At 35.4% G+C, this 25,991-nt stretch overlaps 1 protein-coding gene across 19 annotated transcripts in view; it reads left to right on the top strand.

The window, feature by feature from the left end:
- SCN3A (sodium voltage-gated channel alpha subunit 3) overlaps positions 1 to 25,500 on the top strand; it is a 118,572-nt gene extending 93,072 nt beyond the window's left edge. For all 19 annotated transcript variants that reach the window (XM_082464855.1, XM_082464856.1, XM_082464854.1 and 16 more), the window contains 8 exons: positions 957 to 1,130; positions 12,608 to 12,730; positions 16,752 to 17,024; positions 17,941 to 17,994; positions 18,822 to 18,959; positions 20,015 to 20,119; positions 21,472 to 21,742; positions 22,260 to 25,500. In XM_082464855.1, the coding sequence (XP_082320981.1) occupies positions 957 to 1,130; positions 12,608 to 12,730; positions 16,752 to 17,024; positions 17,941 to 17,994; positions 18,822 to 18,959; positions 20,015 to 20,119; positions 21,472 to 21,742; positions 22,260 to 23,455 (2,334 nt within the window). In that variant the 3' untranslated portion in view covers positions 23,456 to 25,500. The remainder of the gene's footprint in view (positions 1 to 956; positions 1,131 to 12,607; positions 12,731 to 16,751; positions 17,025 to 17,940; positions 17,995 to 18,821; positions 18,960 to 20,014; positions 20,120 to 21,471; positions 21,743 to 22,259) is intronic.
- The last annotated feature ends 491 nt before the right edge of the window (positions 25,501 to 25,991 follow it).

Below are 25,991 nucleotides of genomic sequence, written 5' to 3'. Positions count from 1 at the left end.
AAGGAGCAAAACAAGGGATATATTTGTACCTTGCAGAGCTTGGCACCCAGGGTTTAACTATGCAAAATTCATTACAGAATAAATTAGAACCATGAGCAGCCAGATGGAATTTCTCATCTGGTGCTTTTCTAACAGATGTTTTCCTTATTGAGACAACCATTTCCAGGGACATTCTGTAACTACATTACCTTCCGTGTCAAATCCCATCCAGTTCTCCCAAATAATCATAGTAATATTTACGGACTAAAAGTGTATTTTTTTTATGTCTAATCAATTTATTCTTTCAAAATGAGCCAGATCATTCAGAGAATTGATGAAAGTAAGGTTGGAATAGGCCAAGTCTATCCCTCGTTAACAGAACTTCTAGATATTTTCTGAGTTCATATTACTTCTCTAAAAGCATGTCTTTAATATTTATTTATTTATTTATTTTTGGCTGTGCTGGGTCTTCGTTTCTGTGCGAGGGCTTTCTCCAGTTGTGGCAAGCAGGGGCCACTCCTCATCGCGGTGCGCGGGCCTCTCACCACCGCGGCCTCTCTTGTTGCAGAGCACAGGCTCCAGACGCGCAGGCTCAGTAATTGTGGCTCACGGGCCCAGTTGCTCCGCGGCATGTGGGATCTTCCCAGACCAGGGCTCGAACCCGCGTCCCCTGCATTAGCAGGCAGATTCTCAACCACTGCGCCACCAGGGAAGCCCTAAAAGCATGTCTTTGTAGAAGTAATTGAGATACAGATTTTGGGCTGAGAGGCAGAGAAGAAAGCACAAACTAAATCAGTAAAGATATTGACATTTTCCATTAGTTTTAGTCTTTAGATTTTGTCTGGTTCCACATTTGTCTGATATTAGCCAATATTTATCAAATTAGTGCTTTGTGCCAAGCATTCTACTAAGAATTTCATCAAGTATTTGGTGGAGGCAAGCCATTCAAATAAAATAAAAGCATTCTTGATTCACAGGCTTTTGAAGATATATACATTGAACAACGAAAAACTATCAAAACCATGCTAGAATATGCTGACAAGGTCTTCACTTATATATTCATCCTGGAAATGCTTCTCAAATGGGTAGCTTATGGATTTCAAACCTATTTCACTAATGCCTGGTGCTGGCTAGATTTCTTGATTGTCGATGTAAGTATCCTAAGTGATTTTTATGAAATTATTCTTAAAAGAGGCAAGTTTGACATTTCATATATTTCTATAATTAAAATCTTGACTTTAATTAGACCCTAGTTTCACTAATTCTGACACAATTATGCAATTATTTTTTAAAAACTACAAAAAAATGCAAAAATGAGGTAAGTTTCATGGGAAAGCAGTAGACAAGGTCCTAAAAATGTGGACAGTGGTAAGAGAAAACACAGAGAGAGTTGTTCTATGCCACAAGCAAATAGCTCTTCTTTTTCTGAAAATTAAGGATCTCAAGGTAAGGAATAGCTAAAAATCTGTTAATTGACAGATCTAGCTTATTAACAGTTCAATTGAAAAAAAATATCTCCAGGAGGTAAAATCAAGACAGATTTGGGGCCAGGAATTGTCAGAATTGCACTCTAATCCCTTACTAGAGTGTACGTTACTAAATAATGTTAAAATAACCTATTCACTGTATTCATTCAGCCACAAACCCACAGAGACAATAAAATGTATTTCCATTCTTAAATCAGTAGTTAGATATCTCAGTAGCTAATGAAATATTTACCATGCAAAGAGATAGGTGTAGAAGCCCTGTTCTGAATCTGATTACCCTGAGGTGGGTAGTCACAGGAACATTGCCAATAATGAGACCTGACTTGCAGCCTACTTTTTTATTCCAAGCAATGGAGAGGCACTGGGGCAAAATGAGAGTCAACTGGTCCTTTGTAGTCTGTGATGTTCCATTGCACAAGGCTTCTCAGCCTCCTCCACCTCAAAAAGGTGCTTTAAGCACTATCTCTAGCTGTTTCCCAGCAATCATAAAGCAGTTTATTTTTAGTTGTAACGCTTGCCACTATGAATCAATGATTGTCATTATGTGTGCATTCATTCTTTTTATCGCCTTTGACAAGTGTGGGCCTATCTAAATTCTACTCCCCTTTCTCCCATACATACATACTCATAGTTCTATAACCAAAATGTGTTTAACCCTTTGAGTTGAGAAGAAATCTGGTCCCAAGTCACTATTAATAGATCAGAAATGACTTCCAACTTCCCGTGTCTGGTCTTTAATGAATAATAGAGATGAATCTCAATACTGTCCTGAAAAGCCTCCAAACAGGGAAGTTTAATATTTTCATATCCTGCAGCTTGAATGGACCTTAAAGAATATCTAGGCTCTATTCTACACAGTCTTCTAAACAATTTATTGTAAACTAAAGCCTCAGTTTAAAGAATTTTCCTTAGATAGCACAACTACTTAGTAACAAAGTTGAGATTAGTGTCGTAATTTCGTAATTCTCAATTCAGTGCCCCTTTACCCTATAGATTTCTTATCTAACTGGTACAAATGTTACATTTATATTTTCATACTGGCTTTGGAATTCAGCATTTATGATCTCCAGCTTTTCCCTGAAATGATGGAACACGAAATACATAATATTCTCTGGTTCAAAAAAATTTTGTCATGTATGAAGATCACTTACAAATGTGATAGAACTTCTCCAGAAAATTCTGAAATTTACTAAAATATTTTCATTTACTGAAAAATTTACATTCACTGAAACACTTACTACATTGTACTTAAGTCCGTGTATTTCCCTCATATAGAAGAAATAAATATGATGCAAAAATCTGTCAAGGTTTTGTATCATGTTTGAATCCTTAGAAACCTAATATAGACACTTAGTTAGCTACAGAATAATGTCAAAGAATGGTGCCCCCCAAATTACTTCCCTTTTAGTAAGTTTAAATTAGTAAAATGGAACTGGGTACCTTTGGGCAAGTTATGTAATTAAATGGGTCTATCTTCTTTTCCCAAAGCAGGGACTAAAATGTGTGAATTCATGTAACCTCAACTAACAACTTGTTCTCAGACCACTGGGTCCAATAAGCTAAAGTAAACATAGAGTTAAAACAGTTTTTGAAAGTACAAGTAAAACATACTTAAAAGGGTTTCACAGTCCATAAGATATATTGCTATACCAACTAAGCAGTCACAGAAAGCTCAAAACAAAACAAAGCAAAACCCCAAAAACTGAAGTATAAGTGAAGTAACTTCAAACCAGAAGAAATACACTTTCAAACCTGGAGAAATTTATCTATGTAAAATTTATCTATCTTCAATTCCCTACTTAAAAATAAAAGTATTGGGTTATCTCTCCAACCTCCATTAACATTCATTCATTGATCTAATAAATATTTTGAGCACCTAATAAGGGCCACATGCTATTTTAGATAAAGGAGATATGAACAAGACAAATCAAGCCCTGTTAGATCTACAGGATCTAACACTCTAGGAGAGAGTGGAACAGACAGTAAAGATGTAAACAAATAAAATCCAAAAATAAGATAAAAGCAGATGGTGATCACTGCTATGAAAGAAAACAGGATAACAGGATAGAGAATGACTGCAGAGTGGGGAGCAGGAGAGTTTTACCCAGAGTCTCTATGGAAGGTGTCTTTGATGAGGTAAATGATGAGAAGGTAAATGATGAGAAAGAGTGTCTCAGTCCATTTGGGCTGCTGTAACAGAATACCATAGACTTAGTGACCTATAAACAACAGAATTTATTTCTCACAGTTCTGGAGGCTGCAAAGTCCCAGAATAAAGCGCCAGCAGATTCAATGTCTGGTGAGAGCCTGCTTCCTGATTCATAGGCAGCAGTCTTCTCGCTGTGTTTTCACATACAGGAAGGGGCAAGCAAGCTCTCTGGGGTGTCTTTTATAAATAAGGGCACTAATCCCATTCATGAGGGCTCCGCCTTCATGACCTAATACCCTCCCAAAGACCCCACCTCCAAATACCTTCACACTGGGGATTAGGTTTCAACATATGAATTTTGGGGGGGACATAAACATTCAGTCTATAACAATGGGACAGTTATTTGAAGACCTGAGGGAAAAGAAAAGAACAATCTCAAGGCGCCGAAGTATGAGCCGGGACACTTAAGAGACAGAAGGAAAACTGTTGTGCTTGTGTGCGATGAAACACGGGCAAGAGTAATAGACACTGAATTCAGAAAGGCATCTAGAGGCCATGGTAAGAAGTTCATGTTTTACTGTAATTTAATGTATATTGTACATATTATGTAATTTAATGTATATTGATTACAGTTACAATGGGAAACTCAAGGGAGAAAGGGTGAGCAGGGATCTGTTCTACTGTTTTTAAATTATCGCATCTGGCTACGGGGAAGGAACAGCAAAAAAGTCAAAGCAGGGAGACCAATTAGGGAGCTGTGTTAATAATCTAGGAAAGAGAGACTATGTCTTAGACTAAGGTGATGAGACTTACTGATGAACTGGATGTATGATATGAAGAAAAGGGAGAATTCGATGAACAGAGTTTCTTTCAATCTGAACAAATGGGTAGAAGATGAAACCATTAACTGGAATGGGTAAGATCAGAAAACAGGCTTGACAGGGCAAGCAGATGGTAGGTGGAAGAGGGATGTACTAAGTTTGAGATGCCAATTAGACATTCAAGAGTACACGGTGAGTTTTACACAAGTCTCGAGTTCTGAAGAGAATCTAACACCTGATTATGGATTTAGCAGTCATCAGGAAAGAGATGACATTTGAAATCATGAACCTGGATTAGCTCACCTAGGCAGAGAATGCAAGTTGACAAACAAAAGAGCCCAGACCAAACTCTGGAGACACTTCAACATTTATAAGTTGGGCAAAAGAGAAGGAACCAGTAAATTAGATTGAGAAGTAGCAATTAGAAGAAAAAGGAAAACAGAATATACATGGTATCACAGAAGCCCAGAGGAGGATAGTTGGTTTTTTCCAAAGGAGAGGTGATCAGTTTCGTCAAAGACTGCAAGGAGGTCAAGTGACATGAGTACTGAGAAATGACACTTAGATTTGGCAGAATAGACGTCATTGCTGTCATGGTTAAGAGATGTCTCATGGAAGTATGGGGATAAAGTACTAGAAATATTGGTAAGATTGAGGAAAGAATGGAGGCGAGGAGATAGAGACAGCAAGTATGATCATTCAGGTTGGAATCAAGTAGGACAACTTAACCCATGCCTTTGTTGTCAGAATACCACACTAGATGGACCACTTTTTCTAACTCTGTATAATTATTTTCCCCTATCCAAAGGCAAAAGATACTATCTTCATATGAAAACCAAACTATCCTGTATTATAACTATACAAGCTATACTTTAGATGCTATTATTATCCACAGAATGAATTAAACATGTGATCGTAATTTATTGAAAAAAATTCACATTTCTTGTGGTCCTTATGGATTTTTGCATAAGTGTCATCCCTAAGAAAATTCATTGAGCATCTATCATGACAACTTCAAATTTGGTTCTAAATTATCCTAAGGTGCTAATGTGTCCAAAACACACTCTTGGTAAAGATTCAACCATCATGAAATATTTATTGTCCACAAGTGATTTCCACTTTACAGACAGCACAGGTTGCTGATGTGGTTGAAATGAGATGCTTGATGTCTGCTACTCAGACATCCTGCTTGCTCAAGGGCTCCTTAGAATCCTCATCAGCTGCTCTGCTGAAGTGAATAAAAGCAGAATAGGGACATTTTCTGATTCTAATATGTATTTACAATTGCCATCAACCTCTAGAATCTGGTGATCCTAGCCATTCTTGACATTTATTCTTGACATATCAGCATCCTCAATAATGAAGCCAGAATTGTTATTAATATTAGTAGCCACAATAAGATGCCTAGGACTTCCTGAGCACTTACTGTGGGAATAGCACTCATTCAGAGCCTTACCTAATAATAAAGAAAATTGGTAACCCTGATTTAATGCTTACTGTGTACAATTGCTGCTAAAATCACTTTACATATGTTAATTCATCTAATCTTCAAAACTCGATGAGTTAGAAACCATAATTATTCTCATTTTGCAGATGGGGAAACTAAGACAAAGAAAAGTTGTTACTTGTAAACACAGTAAATAAGAAAGAGGCTAAGCTGGATTTTGTAACCAAGGAATCTGGCTCTAATGACCGTGCTTCCTAACCCCTACATTACCAACCTCATTATCAATATCTCTTTTTAATTATACAGTATTTATTAATCTCTTAACAATCCTGTGATGTAATTCTTATTATTATCTCTATTTTGCTACTGATAAAATGAGGTTTAGAGATGTCACACAGCTATTAGGTCAGAGCTACCTCTGTCTAGCACTGTGCTCTTTCTTTGCCCCATATTTTGCAACAGAGCACAGATATATGTAAAATGTCATGTTGCACTAGTCAAAGAGTTCCCACATTACACTCTGAAGGTGGCTGCCTTTGGTGGTGGTGAATGAAAACAATAAGATGCCTTGCTAATATGGACACACCTGCCTTGAATTTCACCTGGAGCTCTTGTGGAAATATTTGATTAAATTAAGAACTTTGAGGTAAAGGAACTGAATAGCTATAAATTATTATCATTTCATATCAATTTCTGATCTCTCTTCAAACATACTTCCATGTCAACAGTCTAGTATGTGCTTTGGCTTTTTCTACAAATGTCTCCTAATAGGAATGACTCACTTTCTTCCTTTTCAGGAAGAATTTAATTCTTTTAGCATTATCAATTTATTAATAAGACAATTTTTTCACTGGTTAGTTTTAAAGAGATAATCCTGTTAATTTAACAGCATAAATTCTATACTGCAGTTTTTAAAAGATTATGACTTTTAGCCAATACTGGTCTTTCCTTAAACCCCAATTCACACTTCTAATTGCTTCCTAGATAATACCTACTGATACTCCTCCTGACTGAGTACATTCATTATTTTTTCCCTCCAGTCATGAATTTCTTCCTGAATGTCCTGTTAAGTCTGGTAGTGGTATATTTATGAAGCTAAGCTAAATGTCATCTTCAGCCTCTCCCTTTCTTTCACCCCTCACAGTCAATCAATCAGCAAATTCTACTTCAAATTACCAACTAAAAAATGAATTGGAGGTCTGGACCCTCCTCTTCAACAACACACCAACATCACAATGACTAACTGGACCAAGCAATGGCTTTTTTTTTCTTTTTAACATCTTTATTGGGGTATAATTGCTTTAAAATGGTGTGTTAGTTTCTGCTTTATAACAAAGTGAATCAGATATACATATACACATATCCCCATATGTCCTCCCTCTTGCGTCTCCCTCCCACCCTCCCTATCCCACCCCTCTAGGTGGTCACAAAGCACTGAGCTGCTTTATAAATGTTCTCCCTGCCTCTAATCATGACCTCGTTAAATACCTCCCTTAGGAAGATCCACGTGGCTCTTTCTTTTTCTAAAAGCCTTCCCATGGGATATCGTACCAGCTCATCACTGCTACGATTCTAAGCAGTGACAGTAAAGGCAGATAAGGGCTCTCATGGATAATATTAATAACGATTAACCTTTGCTTTAATTCATTTAATCATCACAACAACCACTGAGGTATCCACTGTTATGATCCCAATTTTGTAGATGAGGAAACTGAGACACGGAGTAATTACTTAGCTATTAAGTGACTATATAACATATGTTCATTATGTTAAATGTCAAAAACAATTCCTATTTTCCTAGAAAAAAACAATAATTAAACCTAAGGACAGATTCACAATTACATACCCCATAAGTAATCATGCTCACTATCAATCAGACTAGCACTTTTACCAGTATTTTACCAGTAGAGTACTTGATTAAAGATGATGCCTCCATTAGTAAAGATACTGTGATTTATCTTCTCAGCATGAAAAACATATAGCGTTATATTGCTTTAATCATCTTGAAATTACTGAATTATGGAATTCCAGGCAAGGAAGTAAACTTAGAAATCACCTGATTCAAAGTCCTCGTTTTTAAAAAAATGGTGTTTGGAATATTTCAGTGAAATTCCTACGGAACCCATGGTGTCTACACGACACAGTGCAGTCCCCAGCGATGCACCACCAGAATTTACTCATCCATTCCCCAGGAATGAGCACTTAGATTATCTCCAGTTTCCCTCTGCCACAAACAATACCATAATTACCAAGATGCTCACTTTTACATGTCTGGTGAGCATTATGAATTTTCTAATCATGTAAAAAGTTATAGACAAATAAATAAACTATAAAAGCCTAAGATAAAAGTAGAAGAATGTCAAAAGCAAAGAGGCAGCCTTGAGTTACAGACTTCCCTTACATAAAAGTGTAAGGACTTTCATTCCTGACTGACACTGCATACGAACTGCTCTTCACTTCTCAGACACTGGATGGTCTTCACTCCATTCCTACCATAAACCTTACCCATCCCAGCTGATCCAATCCTGCCATCTCCAGTATTCCCAACCTTCCATCTTCGTTAAGAGCCCTCTGCCACCACTTCCATGGAAGATTTGTACCTGTTCCCTCACCATCACCTGAGCCCGTTTTTAGAAGCTGCTTAGCCGACTGTTCTGGAGTAGAAGGAAGGAGGTATGCACTTAGCAATCTGAAACTCTAGGTGCCCTTCTCTAGGAAATACTGAGTTAGTCCACATGCTATTTAAACCCTATGGTACTATTAACGGAAAACCCTCCATTGCATGATGTATCAAAGAGGCTTTTGTCGTCTCACAAGGAAACCCAACCACAATGTGGATTATTGTTGCTACGTTCTGACCTCTGTAACAAATATAGATTTTACTTTGTAAGCCGTGAAGGAGTATTACTCCACTCTGCTCTCTGGCAGGGCTGGAGAGGGGTGGGTGAAGGGACTCAAGAATGTCCAGCTTCCCTATATAGAGACTTTCAATCGATTCTGTTTTCAGTGCCATCCATTAACCCCCTGTTTTAGAAGAACACAGGGCCTCCATGTCCAGAGCCTTTTCAGAGTCCATTGGAACAATTTGACTTACTTCTTCAGGCACTTGGGTTTCTGCTGCTGCTTTTGCTCTGCTGAGAAAGTAATCATTCCCGTGTGCTTTATTTTTTCAAACTCCAGAAATTTTTTAAAACTCTCTTCCTTCTTGTCTCTTCTTGCATTCTCTTTGTATTCTTTTGCTTTCCTTCGAGTTAAATTTCAATAAGGAGTATAAATAAATATGTTGTTCAAACAAATATATTAAAATGAAAGTTTAGAGGGAATTTGTATGTTATACTATTTGGTTAATGACCTTTTTGTTACTGATTTGTAGGACCTCTTTTTACATTAAGGAAATTTACTATTTTGTCACATGTGGTATGACTATTTTGCTGATTTGGGCTTTTGTCTCTTGAGCTTTTTTTTGTCATGTGAAAATGTTTTCATATTGGTTTAGTCAAATTTATCAGCCTTTTTCTCCCTTTTTGGTTTTTCTCATGCTTAGAAGACCATTTGCTTTAAAGATTATTAAAAAATTTTGTCATGCTTTTTCCCTCAGCTTTACTGTTTGAGTTTTGTTTCTTCATCCATTTTTATGTTTTAGTTTTTGATCAGTCTGGAACTTATTTTGGTGTAAGGTGTGAGGTGAGACTCCAATTCTATCTTCCTCAAAATGGTTTCTCATTTTAGTTGTTTCTTTCACCTCTCATTTAAAATGCTACCCTTTTCTATGTGCTAAATCTTGGTATGCCAGTATGCCTTGGGTCTAATTTGGGTTTGTTTAATTCACTTCTTTGTCTACTAATATGACAGCTTTAATTTTTGCAGATCTATAATTAGCTTTAATATCAGGTGGAATTTGTCCTTTCTGATTGCTCTTCTTAAAACAATATTTTAGATTATTCTTATACTTTCATTTTTCCTTGTTAATATTTTAAAGTTTGTGTAGTTTCAAAAGACACATATAAACGTTAAAAAATTAATATGAAAAAATATACTAGAACCAAAAATAATTATATTATTGTTTATAATAGTTTTTCACTTTATTCCCCTGATTTTTTGAGGTCAACAATAACATATATGTAAATAATGGCTTCTTCCACTTTTCTAATTGTTATAGCTCTTATTTCTTTTTCCAGAAAGTGTTAAATAATAATGTTGGTAGTGGACATATTTTTTTATTTCTGGTTTTAATGAGAATGCTTCTAAATTTCTCCATCAAAAATTAAGCAAGGCTTTGCATTGAAATGTATCATCTCAATGTATGAAGGTGATCATATGGTGTTAATCTTTTAACTGCTTATACTGAATTTAAAAAATTACCTTTAGCCATTCTAAGGGAAATAAATTCATCTCACTTAGTTCATTAAACAATCACAGGACTTCCAGGGTCTTCTTCAGAACCGTCAACCCCCTCCTGCATTATTCCCTTCCTTCTCAGTCTCAACTGCCACAGGACCGTGGAAGGGTGTGGATGACAACTAAACCACCCCCTGTGGTTTCATATATTTTCTGGGTAGTAAGGTATCTAGAATCATGTAAATTTGCACTAAAAATTCAGTTTTTGGCAAAGAGTTTCTGTTACACTTTGCACACATTAGGAAGAATGCCTTTTGTGTTTAGCATAAGAGACTAAGATTAAAACACTGTGTATTGAAAGGTCGAGGACAAAGTTGCTGAGATGGGAAACACACTGGACTTGAAAACAGAAATTCCAATTATGTGCTTGCCCCTTGCTACCTTTTCTTGGACTAGTCATTTGACTACTCTGAGACACAGATAATGAGTGAAAAAGATCACTGTAAATTTTAAAGCACGCTACCAACATAAGGCATCATCTTCCAATTTTAAGTATGTTGAAAATCTTTAAAATTATTTATTTCAAAATTGCCTTTAAAGCATATTAAGTTTTTCACAATACTTAACTCAATAAAATGAGTTTTTGTCCTACACAAAATGACATGAAGTCCATTAAAAGAGGGCAGTTCACTACAATGCAGCTTCTCTAGCAACACACAGAGCCGCCCCAGTGTGCAAGTGGTACCTCTCGGCTTTGAACCCACAACTTGCTATTCTTCCAGAACCTCCTGGTTCTGACCATTACCTTTTGTTTCCTTTCAAAGCGTGGGCTTCCTTACATCAGGGTCTTGAGAAATTTGCAGCCACTTCCCTTTAAATGCACAAGTCTCAGGACTTGGTTGGGAAGATGAGGGAAGTCTTCAGAAAGCAGCTCCAGAAACTTAAAGAAGCTGTGAATGCTTCTGGAGGCAAATGAGCCCAGAATATAGAAGCCTGTGGGTTCTCTAATAATAACCTTCCCCATCTTTCCACTCTTCTGTAGCAGCGAACACTAGACAGAAATGAATAGCTCGATAAATTATACTGCCACTAGTGAAGTTTAACATTCAAGTCATTTATTCTTCTGTTCAATTCTGCTAGATGTATGTTAAATTAAACAATGAGGGGACAGTGGCTCCATTTGCCTGTAAAGTCTTGGTTCTGGTTTTGGTGTCACCTTTACACCATGACCCTTAAGCCATCCAGTGGATGTAGTAAATTAACCTCTCTCCAATGCATCAAGAAGAGGATAGTTATATACAATCCTTGCAAGAATTGAGAAGATAATCATACAAGTCATTTTCTGTGTTCTGTGGTTCAGATTAAGAATGAATTTTTGATAATGGAGGAAAAAGGTTAAGATATGGTTTTGAAGTCAGATCACTTGGATTCTAACTTCACCTCTTTCTACCTGTACATCCTTTTTTTTTTTTTTTTTTTTGAAGGGGGGAGTGTGGGGGAAACTCAACTTCCTCACTGGTGAAAAGGCAAAAGTAATAGTACCTAATTCTTGAGATTTATACATGTAAGACACTCAGAACAGAACCTAACATATAGTAAATTTTCAATAAATGTTATTATATTGAAAGAAAATAAAAGCAATAAAGTCTCTTCCTCCGAAAAAAGACATGTCTTCTTTAACCTTTCATATATTTAAGTAAAATTTAGCATTTGTGTAAATATCAGAAAGATGTATTATCATTCTGAATGAGAGGTACTGTATTCTAAATTGTAAGTCCAGTAGTTTAGATAAAATATTTTTCATTACTATGAAACTATGTGGTCGATAAATGTTTTTCCAGGTTATAGTTTCTTCTTTTTTTATTTATCCAACATATATTGACTAAAACATATTCAACCAGACATTATTAGGAACGTTAAAAGAAAAATGCTTCATCTCAGCCCATAAAAAGTTAATGTGACCTGGAAGGGGAGAGAAGATATCTAACCTATTGACTCTATTACATGGTCAATGCCTCCAATACACATAACCAAGATATTACATAAATTTGGAAGCAAAGCATGATTTCTAATCAATGATATTAAGCACAGATACGTGGAGCATATGGCTTTTGAATCAAATCCAGAATCATCAGTGGTGTATGCACAGGTTGAAAAGGGCTCCATGGGTAAAATATCTAACTGGAGAGGTTTACAGATGTTTATATAAATGGGCAAAGACTCCAGTTTCACTGATAAGCAATAATATGATATGAGGCTGGCAATGTAAGATGATCGCACTATGTGGAATATGAAGGCTGCCAAGGTATGTCTGAAGTTTTATTTGGTTGGCACTAAAGAATAGATATTTTCTTGGTGGACTGATTGATATTTGTTTCTTCTTTAGGTTTCTTTGGTTAGCTTGGTAGCCAATGCTCTCGGTTACTCAGAACTTGGTGCCATCAAATCCCTACGGACATTAAGAGCTTTAAGACCACTGAGGGCTTTATCCCGGTTTGAAGGCATGAGGGTAAGAAAAATAAAGGCTCTCTGATGATTCATGTCAAAATTAAATGTAGAGACTTCCCTGGCAGTCCAGTGGTTAAGACTCCGGGTCCCAACGCAGGGGGCACAGGTTCAATCCCTGGTCAGGGAACTAAGATCCCACGTGCCACACAGCGTGGCCAAAAACTAAATAAATAAATAAAATAAAACGTGTTGTTGAAAAAAAAATTAAGTGTAGGTAATGATTTAGATACAGAGGGCTGCCATACTTTTTTTTTTTTTTAGTTATTTCTGAGATACACATTTTAAATAACTAGAATTATGACTTATAACATTATACCAGAACATATAAGATTTTTAGAAATTTCATGTAATGTCTGAAACATTTATATTAACATATTTCCATACAAATAACCCAAAGAAAGTTTAGTATTAGCTGTTTTTTTGGTTTGTTTTTTTTATACTGCAGATTCTTATTAGTCATCAATTTTATACACATCAGTGTATACATGTCAAACCCAATCGCCCAATTCAGCACACCACCATCCCCACTCCACCGCGGTTTTCCCCCCTTGGTGTCCATAAGTTTGCTCTCTACATCTGTGTCTCAAATTCTGCCCTGCAAACCAGTTCATCTGTACCATTTTTCTAGGTTTCACATACATACATACATCCATAATATACGATATTTGTTTTTCTCTTTCTGACTTACTTCACTCTGTATGACAGTCTCTAGATCCATCCACTTCTCAACAAATGACTCAATTTCATTCTTTTTAATGGCTGAGTAATATTCCATTGTATATATGTACCACATCTTCTTTATCCATTCGTCTGTCGATGGGCAGTTAGGTTGCTTCCATGACCTGGCTATTGTAAATAGTGCTGCAATGAACATTGGAGTGCATGTGTCTTTTTGAATTATGGTTTTCTCTGGGTATATGCCCAGTAGTGGGATTGTTGGATCATATGGTAATTCTATTTTTAGTTTTTTAAGGAACCTCCATACTGTTCTCCATAATGGCTATATCAATTTACATTCCCACCAACAGTGCAAGAGGGTTCCCTTTTCTCCGCACCCTCCCCAGCATTTGTTGTTTGTAGATTTTCTGATGATGGCCATTCTAACTGGTGTGAGGTGATACCTCATTGTAGTTTTGATTTGCATTTCTCTAATAATTAGTGATGTTGAGCAGCTTTTCATGTGCTTCTTGGCCATCTGTATGTCTTCTTTGGAGAAATGTCTATTTAGGTCTTCTGCCCATTTTTGGATTGGGTTGTTTGTTTCTTTAATGTTGAGCTGCATGAGCTGTTTATATATTTTGGCGATTAATCCTTTGTCCATTGATTCGTTTGCAAATATTTTCTCCCATTCTCAGGGTTGTCTTTTTGTCTTGTTTATGGTTTCCTTTGCTGTGCAAAAGCTTTGAAGTTTCATGAGGTCCCATTTGTTTATTTTTGTTTTTATTTCCATTACTCTAGGAGGTGGATCAAAAAAGATCTTGCTGTGATTTATGTCAAAGAGTGTTCTTCCTATGTTTTCCTCTAAGAGTTTTATAGTGTCTGGTCTTACATTTAGGTCTCTGATCCATTTTGAGTTTTTGTGTATGATGTTAGGGAGTGTTCTAATTTCATTCTTTTACATGTAGCTGTACAGTTTTCCCAGCACCACTTATTAAAGAGACTGTCTTTTCTCCATTGTATATCTTTGCCTCCTTTGTCATAGATTAGTTGACCATAGGTGCGTGAGTTTATCTCTGGGCTTTCTATCTTGTTCCATTGATCTATGTTTCTGTTTTTGTGCCAGTACCATATTGTCTTGATTGCCATACTCTTCTGATATTTATTTTATAGAATTACAAAATTTCAAAGCAGAAATCCTAAGGATCACTAAGCCTAGCCTCCTGAAACTAAAACAGGCCCTCAGAAATTGTTTGTGGCAGAACTAGAACTAGAATCCCAGTCTTCTGGTGACAGTTAAAGGATATTTCCACAACAAGTAAAAACTATGTGTTGCCATTTATTTCTTTTCATTGCTTATGCATTTTATAATGACTATTTACTACTGACATTCATCCTAGGAGGAGATTTTTCTTCCTCTCAATAGGTAGTTTGATTTCTCAAAAATTACCAGTAATGAATGACAGATAGAATGGTTTTTGTATGCTCTACTTCTTCAATTAATATCAGTAATAAAAGTTGTTGTACAAGAAAACAACACTAAATTGTAGCCTCTGACAAAATCTATATATCCTAAGCAACCAAAGTAGGGGTTAGGATAATTAACTAAGCATTGAAGGCAACCCCTGGGGTTTGTTTCATAGATCTCCCTTTTAAGTGAGCATTCTGCATGAGGTTCACTTTTTCCATTAGCACTTGTATTTTCCTCTCCAGCTCTCTTCCTTAGTGTATATTTTATGCATCTAAACATAAAGTACACACTTATATACACATCTACTTGCCACGCCCCTCAAAATATTATTTAGCACAAAGGCCAGCTTTGTTTAATCCAGCTTGCAGATGCACATGGATATTGAATTTCTTCTAGGCCACGGGGCTTTTATGTTAGGAGGTGGTTTGTTTAAGTGATAAAAACACTTCAGTCTTGACTTTGAGATTCACTCACCAAGAAGAATGAAACCACTCTCCAGATGCACTGTAAGCAAAGAAATACTTGCTTTTACATTATAATTTTCTTTCATTGCTGCTTGATAAATAAAGTCACAAGACAAGATAAAATTAATAAAAATGATTATGTAATTTCAAGTTTTTTCCACACCAGTCTTTTACCATTACTCACATTATTTAAGCCTTCGTCTGGTTGCATGGTTTCATATTAATAATTCATTTTTGAGGGGAGATAGCAATTGAACAAAATAGAAAACTTCCAAGTTTGCTCTAATCTGAAAACTATTCTAAGTTTGGCATTCTTAATTTTGTCATATGGCAGAATTAACATTCTAGGTACAAAACATGGTAAAAAGTATGCGTTTATTTGATGATAAGAGAACTTGTGGGAGGTCATTTTACACAAATTTTAGAGCCAAGAAAACCTGGTTTCAGTATAATATATATGACAATTTCTAAAAGAAATAAGAGTCAAGTAGCATAAGAAATTTTTACAGTTTTGGATTTCAGGTTTTGATATTAATTTAAAGTTCTTTGGTGTTGATTTCTAAAATAATGTTTCAGTATTTTAAAATAAAACAATCGTTTCATTTAATATAAGTGCTTAACAAAATAGTCCCAGTATGAGCTAGATTAATTAGATAACAAAAGATACAAATCACTAGAGATTTGAAAATACACATTAATCTCTTCTGAATTTAGAGGAAATATGACTGAATTTCTCCTTCATGAAATAGGTTGGCCTGGGTTGGTGAAGTAACACGTGCCCTGAAGTGAACATTTAAGAGATTTGGATCAATAATAATGGGAATACATTCAGTAATTTATGTCCAGAGATGAATTCCATCTCATTTCCTAATTTAATATACTTTTTTAAAATTAGGAATTATCAATATGGGGAAAAAGGACCTTGTAAATTCCTTATACCATTCTTCATCTTCATCAAAAGTTAACTTGATCTGGTGATACAGATTTAAGGCATTATTAATACTTTGTTTATTTGTAATGGGTTTGTTTAACCATGTTTTCAAATCATCAGTCATTCATGAACACTCTTGAAAGTTAACATGTATTGTTGAATGATGATTATTTCTTGTTGGTATTTAATACAACTTTTTTTTTCTTTTTTTCCCCAGCATACAAACATTTTCTGACTCCATCTTACTATATCAGGTTTTTGTTTATTTCTTTTCACACTTTGGCATATTTTGCTTTCTTTAAATCCTTTAGCTCTTCAGTGTGTCACTGTTTGTTTTCCCCTACCGACTATGTCCTAGAAAATATTAGAAGAAACAAACTTGTCCACATAGATTTTTATTTAACTCGCTTCACACCCATTTTATATTGAATAAATAACGGAAGAAATGGTTTCCATTTTAACGATTTGTAAGCTGCCTTATCCTTATCTCCTCTTCTAGGTGGTTGTGAATGCTCTTGTTGGAGCAATTCCCTCTATCATGAACGTGCTGTTGGTTTGTCTCATCTTCTGGCTGATCTTTAGCATCATGGGTGTGAATTTGTTTGCTGGCAAGTTCTACCACTGTGTAAACACGACAACTGGTAACATGTTTGAAGTTAGTGAAGTTAACAATTTGAGTGATTGTCAGGCTCTTGGCAAGAAAGCTCGGTGGAAAAACGTGAAAGTAAACTTTGATAATGTTGGCGCTGGCTATCTCGCATTGCTTCAAGTGGTAAGTGCCTACTGTATGAGTTTTGAATACATTTTCAAAATGTTTCAAGTAAGATGATTTCTCTGATGTTCTTTGAGTGATTAATATCTGATAGCACGAAAGTAGTTGATGATAACACCTGTACTATTAGCATGACTTGACTGTAAAGAAGATGTTTTGCAGTGATTTTAAAATGTATTTTCCCCAGTGTTCAGTTGTTAATATGTTTTAATGTGATTTCTGCTTCCTGTCTTTTCTTATTCTATTATTGAGTGTTACTGTGCTATTACCATTTTTAATTTTCTGTAGCAATAAATGCCAAAGAAGCAATTATATGTATTAAAATAATAACATATATAATGTAGTAATTAAATGTATAGATTATTAATCTATGTATTAATCAATTAATACACAGATACAGATAATGTACAGATAATGTACAGATTAATGTACAGATAATTAATTGTACCAACATCTAAGGAGTATAGTTCTACTATGTGTGGAAATGCAAATCTTATGGAGTGGATTTCAAAATGTGTAATATTTAATTATTTTGACTTAACTGACAGTATATTAACTAATCAAGAATTTAATGAAAACAGTTGAGTGTTTAAACACACCAGAGGTTTGAATCATAGAGCTTACCTTTTGAAAGGGATTTGAGACTGAGATGAGAGTTTCACCTAGTTACATGTTAGTGTAGAAAAAAATAGAATACCTTCCAAGACAAACAAAGAAAAAGAGTTCCAGTTTTGAAATAAAATCTTGTTCTACTTCAATTTCATTTCTTCATTCAGTCCATTTCAATCTCTTTGTAGAATATTTCATAATATTGTACAAAAAATTATACTTAATAACACTATCATATTTTCATATGGTAAAATGCATATTCTTGGATTAGGTTTTTATGCAGAATTCAAATATATGTTGTTTACAGGCCACATTTAAAGGCTGGATGGATATTATGTATGCAGCTGTTGATTCACGAGATGTAAGTTTCACTCAAATACTATTTATAGCTACTAGATTTTTCCATAGTGATAATTTAACTGAAAGGTTCAGAATTTTATATTAGAAGCAATCAGAACATTTATAACTGCATATAGAAATTCTCTTTTTAAGCCAATTCACTTCAATGTAAATGATATTTTGGTTAACATATGTCTATCATAGATCTAATATGAAAGGATATCTAACTGCATGGATTAGAAGAATCAGATTGGTCCAGTAAATGAGACTCTTAAGATTGGGAAAGCTGATCAGTGGGGAAGTAACTTGTCTCTCCCTATCCCTGGAGATTATGATAAATCAGAGTCTGTGAAGCAGCTTCCAAAAATATCATGATAAAAGCAAGCAAGTTTCAGGGAAACTCAATTTAGAAAACAGGAATAAAAATAGTTCCTCAGAACATATCTGTTTATGCTGAATTTTCCTCTTAGAATTCGATGTTCTGTTATTAAAGCCTTATCTCCAAGAGCTAGCATTTCCAAACCCAAGGAGAAAATATTGCAAAAAAATTATAGTAAGACTAATAACAGGTTCAAAATGTTTGCCTTGTTTATACCACTGCTATTTACTCTAAAGAATACGTACAGGTAAGCCACAATGGGAAAACAGATTTAAGAACAATTGTAAAATTACAAATTTTCATTATACTAGGTCATACTAATTTGAAAAAAGAATTGCTTTTGCAGAACAGTATCTCAGGTCAAGGCAAAAATAACTCTATAGTAAGTAACAACAGTCACCAAATGTTTAATTTAGCTCAAGTATTTATTGTGTTTTTAAATATTATTTAATATTTTCAATATTATTTAGGTTAAACTTCAGCCTGTATATGAAGAAAATCTGTATATGTACTTATACTTTGTCATCTTTATCATCTTTGGGTCATTCTTCACTCTGAATCTATTCATTGGTGTCATCATAGATAACTTCAACCAACAGAAAAAGAAGATAAGTATTCCTCAGCTCTCACCTTTCTCCATTCTGAGGTTCTGTCTGTTTTACATCCAAATAACCAGGACACTCATAGTCATGACAGAGTTAGATCATTTTTAAATTGCCTTCCATTCACTATGTGATCAGTTCAGCTGCAGAGGAGTCCAGCTTCTAACTGGTGGCTCCTCTCCAGATTCATCCTCTGCAGATCTGCTGTAGTGTCTTTCTGACTCAAAAATATGACCACTGCTTCAAAACATCCAGTGGGCCTCAATGCTTTACCCTTGCTTACAGAGCCTTTCAGGAATTATCTCCACCCAGTCTTCCTGCTTCATCTTCTCCCACACCACACTTTCTACATGCACTTCCCTACTCCTCAGGTCACCACCCACCCACCATTAACACTATCACTTGCTACATACACAGCTACATGGATTTTCTGCCCTTTTCTGAACAAGGCATGCTCTTCTCCCTCCATGACTTTACATAGGATTTTCTCTTCCTAAAATGCTTTGCCTAGCAAACCCTTAATCATCCTTTAAGGTCTAGCTTAAGGGTACTCCCTTATATAAAGCCTGTTTCTGAATCTTGGAACAGATTCAGAAACAGATTATTGTTATCTCTGCAGTACTGGGTTGTTTTCGTTTGTTGGCATATAGACACTGCGTCTTATATATCTATGTAGTTCTGATATTGGGTACATTGTCTAAGACACAGGAAGTGCTCAAAAAGTGCTGAATAAAGAAGTAAAATTGTCAACACTGAAATGGACTAAGATTTTTTTTCTTTCATGAAAATATATTTGAGACTCCTGAGCCTCCTTCTAAACGTAATATAATCAAATTAGAATCCTGTGCTAATCAGAGTTTTATGTGATTATGGGTTTTACATAATGTTAAGGTACTCAGAATTTCACATAAAAGGGAAAAGCAGGATAAATCTATATGAAGTAGGATAATATCCATTTAAAAACTGAAAAAAAGGATTAAAGGAAAGACTCAGAAATACTTTTGTAAAAGTACTGTTGTAATACAGGTTGGATTGTAACCAGTTTTATACTATGTCTTTACTTTGGAGGTCAAGACATATTTATGACAGAGGAACAAAAAAAATATTACAATGCAATGAAGAAACTTGGGTCCAAGAAACCTCAGAAACCCATACCTCGGCCTGCAGTAAGAATTACTCATCTTCTTTAACATTCCAAAGCCCTATTTCCATATGATGAAATTGGGCAGTGCTCTGGATCAGAACATATTAGGTGATATCACCAATATATAATATGACCTAATTGTAAAGTACATACTGTGTAACACAATTTGCAACTACTACACTTGTAAGAATTACTAAGTTCTTAAAAATGAGGCAATGTTCTTTAGTTTGTCAGTTGAAAACCTCCAAGTCAGGGTTCCCAATAACTGCTTCCAAAGCAAGGTTCATGCTCCTGCTGCCACCTACTGCTTCCAACAACGCACCTGGTCCCAGCTCCTCTGATCTTGTTACATGGCACCCTCTTGTCCTTTTAAGTAGATGGAGTTTTCCAGACTTCCCATTCTACACCCATGGACTCCCTCTATGCTGTTTGTTCTCTCCATTGTTATGACTAGAAAATTTTTTTAACGTTTTTAGAAAGGAAAAGGGTATCATCAAAATAGTTTGTTTCAGCAAATACACCCACACACAAAAGATTTATTCAGAATGCATACTCTGTGGAGCTTCATTATAGTGGAAAGTCATAAAGATGGTGGATTATGTTCACAGAGCTGTATTCTCAATCACCTATCCTCTTAGATGGGTAAGGAATAAGGAACTGAGACCCAAAGAAGGTAAATACTGTACGTAAAGTCACAAAGCCTGTAATCACCAGAACTGGGACTTGACAAGGTCTCATGAATCCTATAAATGACTTCACTTTGCATTATTTTTAAGAGTAGTTGGAGTAGGTGCAGGCGGGGCGGGGGGGGTGGGAAGCAGGGTGGAGGGAGGAGGTAAGGCAGGGAACACAAAAGGGCATATACCTGCTTTACTGAATGTCATTTAAATATTATAGTTAGAAGAGGCAGAATTAAATAGAAAACAACTGACATATTTTGAGGGATGGACAGACAGAAATAAGCTATAATTCAAAATCCCTAAAGCACTGATAAATGAATTGGCATATTCATCCATCTAAAAGTCTGTCTATATTAACCTAATTTGTAAATCTTCATTATTAGTTGTCATTATTTTTTGTAAAAATTATCATAGTTATTAAAATCAAGCAAAGCCCATGCACATTATCAACCAGTTGCCACCAATTTATGTTTTATTCAGCTTTGTCTTCCCATGAGACCTAAATAAAACAATTATATTTTGGTTTTGTCATATGACATTTTTCATTTATTTCTCTTTTTTAAACAAATTTGTTTGCGGTAATGTGAGAAGGGTGCACATCCCATGGGCCATACATAGAAGGACTTCATCTGCAATTTTATGGCTTGATATTTATGAAATATGCATATTAACCTTCTCCTTCCTCTCTTTCTAGAACAAATTCCAAGGAATGGTCTTTGATTTTGTAACCAGACAAGTTTTTGATATCAGCATCATGATCCTTATCTGCCTCAATATGGTCACCATGATGGTAGAAACTGATGACCAGAGCAAATATATGACTCTAGTCTTGTCCCGGATCAACCTTGTGTTCATTATCCTGTTCACTGGAGAATTTGTGCTGAAACTTGTCTCCCTAAGATACTACTACTTCACCATAGGCTGGAACATCTTTGATTTTGTGGTGGTGATTCTCTCCATTGTAGGTAAGAATGGTTTATTTACAGAGAAGTGCTGTTGTTGGAAAAGTCCCCAAAGCCTATCACCTGTGTAACATGGAAATTAGATCTAAGAATCATAATGTGTATAGATCTAAAGTTCAACACTCTTGTTCATCTTCCACTAACTGAAGAATTTAACTATTCGAAAAAAGAAAACAATATATTTGAAGATTTCAGAAATAGTCTTTGTTTGCTGTTGGCACATTTCATATGTGAGGATAACTATTCATAGTAATTGGGTGTATATAATCTTAAAATGCCATACCACTACGTGAGATTATTTAACTTATAGGATTTTGCAAGAGTCCATATTGGTTTATGACATTATAGAATTATTAAATAAAACTCTATAATCTTTCACTGGTAATATTAGGAAGTGGATCCAAACAGTAAAGGTTTATACTCATAACAAATTTGTTGTTTTCATTAACCTTGCAAAGGAAAAGCATTCATATAAGCATAAGATACTCACTGTTTAGCTGTTCTCTGTATTGTTCCATAGGTATGTTTCTCGCTGAGCTGATAGAGAAATATTTTGTGTCCCCTACCCTGTTCCGAGTGATCCGTCTTGCCAGGATTGGCCGAATCCTGCGTCTGATCAAAGGGGCCAAGGGGATCCGCACGCTGCTCTTTGCTTTGATGATGTCCCTTCCTGCGTTGTTTAACATCGGCCTCCTGCTCTTCCTGGTCATGTTCATCTACGCCATCTTTGGAATGTCCAACTTCGCCTATGTTAAAAAGGAAGCTGGAATTGATGACATGTTCAATTTTGAAACTTTTGGCAACAGCATGATCTGCCTGTTCCAGATTACCACCTCTGCTGGCTGGGATGGATTGCTAGCACCTATTCTCAACAGTGCACCACCTGACTGTGACCCTGACACAATTCACCCTGGCAGCTCTGTTAAGGGAGATTGTGGGAACCCATCTGTGGGGATCTTCTTTTTTGTCAGTTACATCATCATATCATTTCTGGTCGTAGTGAACATGTACATTGCTGTCATCCTGGAGAACTTCAGTGTTGCTACTGAAGAAAGTGCAGAGCCCCTGAGTGAGGATGACTTTGAGATGTTCTATGAGGTCTGGGAGAAGTTTGATCCCGATGCCACCCAGTTCATAGAGTTCTCCAAGCTCTCTGATTTCGCGGCCGCCCTGGATCCTCCTCTTCTCATAGCAAAACCAAACAAAGTCCAGCTCATTGCTATGGATCTGCCCATGGTCAGTGGGGACAGGATCCACTGCCTCGACATTTTATTTGCCTTTACAAAGCGTGTTTTGGGTGAAAGTGGAGAGATGGATGCCCTTCGAATACAAATGGAAGATCGGTTCATGGCATCGAACCCCTCCAAAGTCTCCTATGAGCCCATTACAACCACTTTGAAACGCAAACAAGAGGAGGTATCTGCTGCTATCATCCAGCGTAATTTCAGATGTTATCTTTTAAGGCAAAGGTTAAAGACGGTATTAAGTGAGTATAACAAAGAGGCAATCAAAGGGAGGATTGATTTACCTATAAAAGACAACATGATTATTGACAAATTAAATGGGAACTCCACCCCAGAAAAAACAGATGGAAGTTCCTCTACCACCTCTCCTCCTTCCTATGATAGTGTAACAAAGCCAGACAATGAAAAGTTTGAGAAAGACAAACCAGAAAAAGAAAGCAAAGGGAAAGAGGTGAGGGAAAATCAAAAGTAAAAAGAGACAAAGAATTATCTTTGTGATCAATTGTTTACAGCCTAAGAAGGTAAAGTTTATGTGTCAACTGGACTCCCAGAGGAGGTCTATGCCAAACTGACTGTTTTAACAAATACTCATGGTCAGTGCCTATAACAAGACAGTGACCTCTCCATCACTACAACTCTGTGAGTCAGGGTATCAACACTGACAAGAGGTTGCTGTTTTCATTACCAGCTGACACTGCTGAGGAGAAACTCAATGGCTACCTAGACTGTAGGGATAGTTGTGCAAAGTGATCATTGTAACTACACCAAACACTTTTAGTACAGTACTTGCATCCACTCTATTTTTAACCTCCATATCTGCCATATTTTTACAAAATTTGTTCTAGTGGATTTCCCTGGTCACTAATTCATAGTTTATTCATAATACTACGTCACTATTTTTGTAAATGAAATTTAAGTTGAGAAAAAAGTATATAAGATCCCTGTGTTCCTACTCCACAAGTTTCTCGAATAATCAGACAAAAGGGTTTTGTCCAAGAGATGAAATTCTTGCTCAAAACCAGAAAAAAAAAATTCTAATAACAATTTCAGGTACTTCCATTTTCTAGACGGCTTTAGTTTTGAAAGTGTTTTAGTCTGTTTGTTTATATCTAAACAGTTATGTGCCTGTAAAGTCTCCTCTAATTTTTAAAGGATTATTTTTATGCAAAGTATTCTGTTTCAGCAAGTGCAAATTTTATTCTAAGTTCCAGAGCACTATATTTAATTTTGGTTAAATGTTTTCCAAAAAAAGTAATCTAATAAATCTGTTCTAGAAAAGTATATCTAAAGTATCACTTTAGAATAGTTGTTCCATCTTCTGATGCAGTGTTGCTTTGCCATCTTCTGCTCTCAGCAAAGCTGACATTTTATGTCAATTAAACACACCCTCTGTTATGTAAATAGTTATTTTAATCCTGTGGGGCATGTTTGGGAATATATATATATATATTTATGTGTATATATATATATCCTGATAAACAACTTCTATTAAATCAAATATGTACCACAGTGTATGTGTCTTTTACGAGCTTCCAACAGGGATGTATCCTGCACCATTCATTAAATAGTCTGAAGACTAACACTAATGCATGTTAATTACCTATGCTGCTCTATTTTACTCAATCCATTCTTCACAAGTCTTGGTGAGAAGTTGTCACATGTTGGTAGTAGAGTGATTTCAACCAGCTCTATGTCTAGTACATCAAGCAGAATAGCTTGCAGTTATTTAAAAGCACCTTTCCTTTTGCATTTTTAATTCAACTTGTGTCATATGGTGTCTCTCTAGATTTCAAGGAAACACACTGCATACTGCCTACTGTCAAAACCTATACTTCATATTTTGCTAAAAATATGTCCAAAACTTGTTTAAATATAAATAATGTAAAAATATGATCAATTTTATTTGTTGCATTTTGTACATAAGAAAATTATTTTCAGGTTGATGACATGCCAATTTATTTTACTTTATGCTTTTTCTTTTTATTTTTAATCACAACTCCAAACTTTTAAATCCATAAGAATTTTCAATGGATAATTTCTTAAAATAAAAGTTAGACAATGTGTTTTGTGGATTTCTTTGTTATAATATATTTTCTACCATTCCAGTAGGAGAACATTGGTCAAAAATTCAAACCTAGATCATTTTCTACCAACTATGGTTGCCTCGATATAACCCTTTATTCATGGAAGGTTTTTTTTTACTCAACTTTTGTAGTATTTGCTTATGCAGACTAGTCTTATTTTTTTAATTCCTGTTACACTAAAGTTATCAGAGATATAACTTGGGCTCTGACCCTTTTAGCCATGAACATAGTGGCTAAGCTGTGCAATTACCTAACATGATATAAATTTTTGTTTTTTGCACAAACCAAAAGATTAATGTTAATTCCTTTTACACAACTATTTACTTGTAGTGTATTGATGAACTGCATGCAGGGAATTGCTATTACTAAAAAGAATGGTGAGCTATGTCATTATTGAGCCAAACGAATAAATATTTCATTTTTTATTGTATTTAATTTCCTGGCTTCTGGGTTTTTTTTATTGTTAGAATTTAAAACATATATAATTAATGAAACCTGTACTTGATCTGACATTTGTATATGTAAAAGTTCACATGAATTTTATAACAACCTACTGAATGATCCACCAAGCAATACTACAGAATAAAGTCTATTAAAAGCAGTTTTTGTGAACTTTTCTGTGTGCAAAAGATCAAGTTCACATATTCCAACTTCCAAGTTCAACAACAATAATAGTAGCCATCTACAATTGTTATCAATTTCAATTAACTCCCTTGGCTGTAAACATTTTGACCTCAGCTCCTCTCAATGTAATTATTGTAATCTCCAAATTTCTTGGCAGTAAATAAATGTTATATTACATAGTTTGTTACTAAATCCATTTTATGAACTCCTATCTACACATAAAATATTAATGATGCAGTGATTGAAAATTTATATTAACTTTTTTTTCAGGGTCCCTTGGATTTATGTCAGGTCAAAACC

The sequence above is a fragment of the Balaenoptera physalus genome, assembly GCF_965194825.1.
Source record: "Balaenoptera physalus genome assembly, chromosome: 6".
Classification (NCBI taxonomy): Eukaryota; Metazoa; Chordata; class Mammalia; order Artiodactyla; family Balaenopteridae; genus Balaenoptera; species Balaenoptera physalus.
This window is presented reverse-complemented; position numbering and strand designations above follow the sequence as displayed.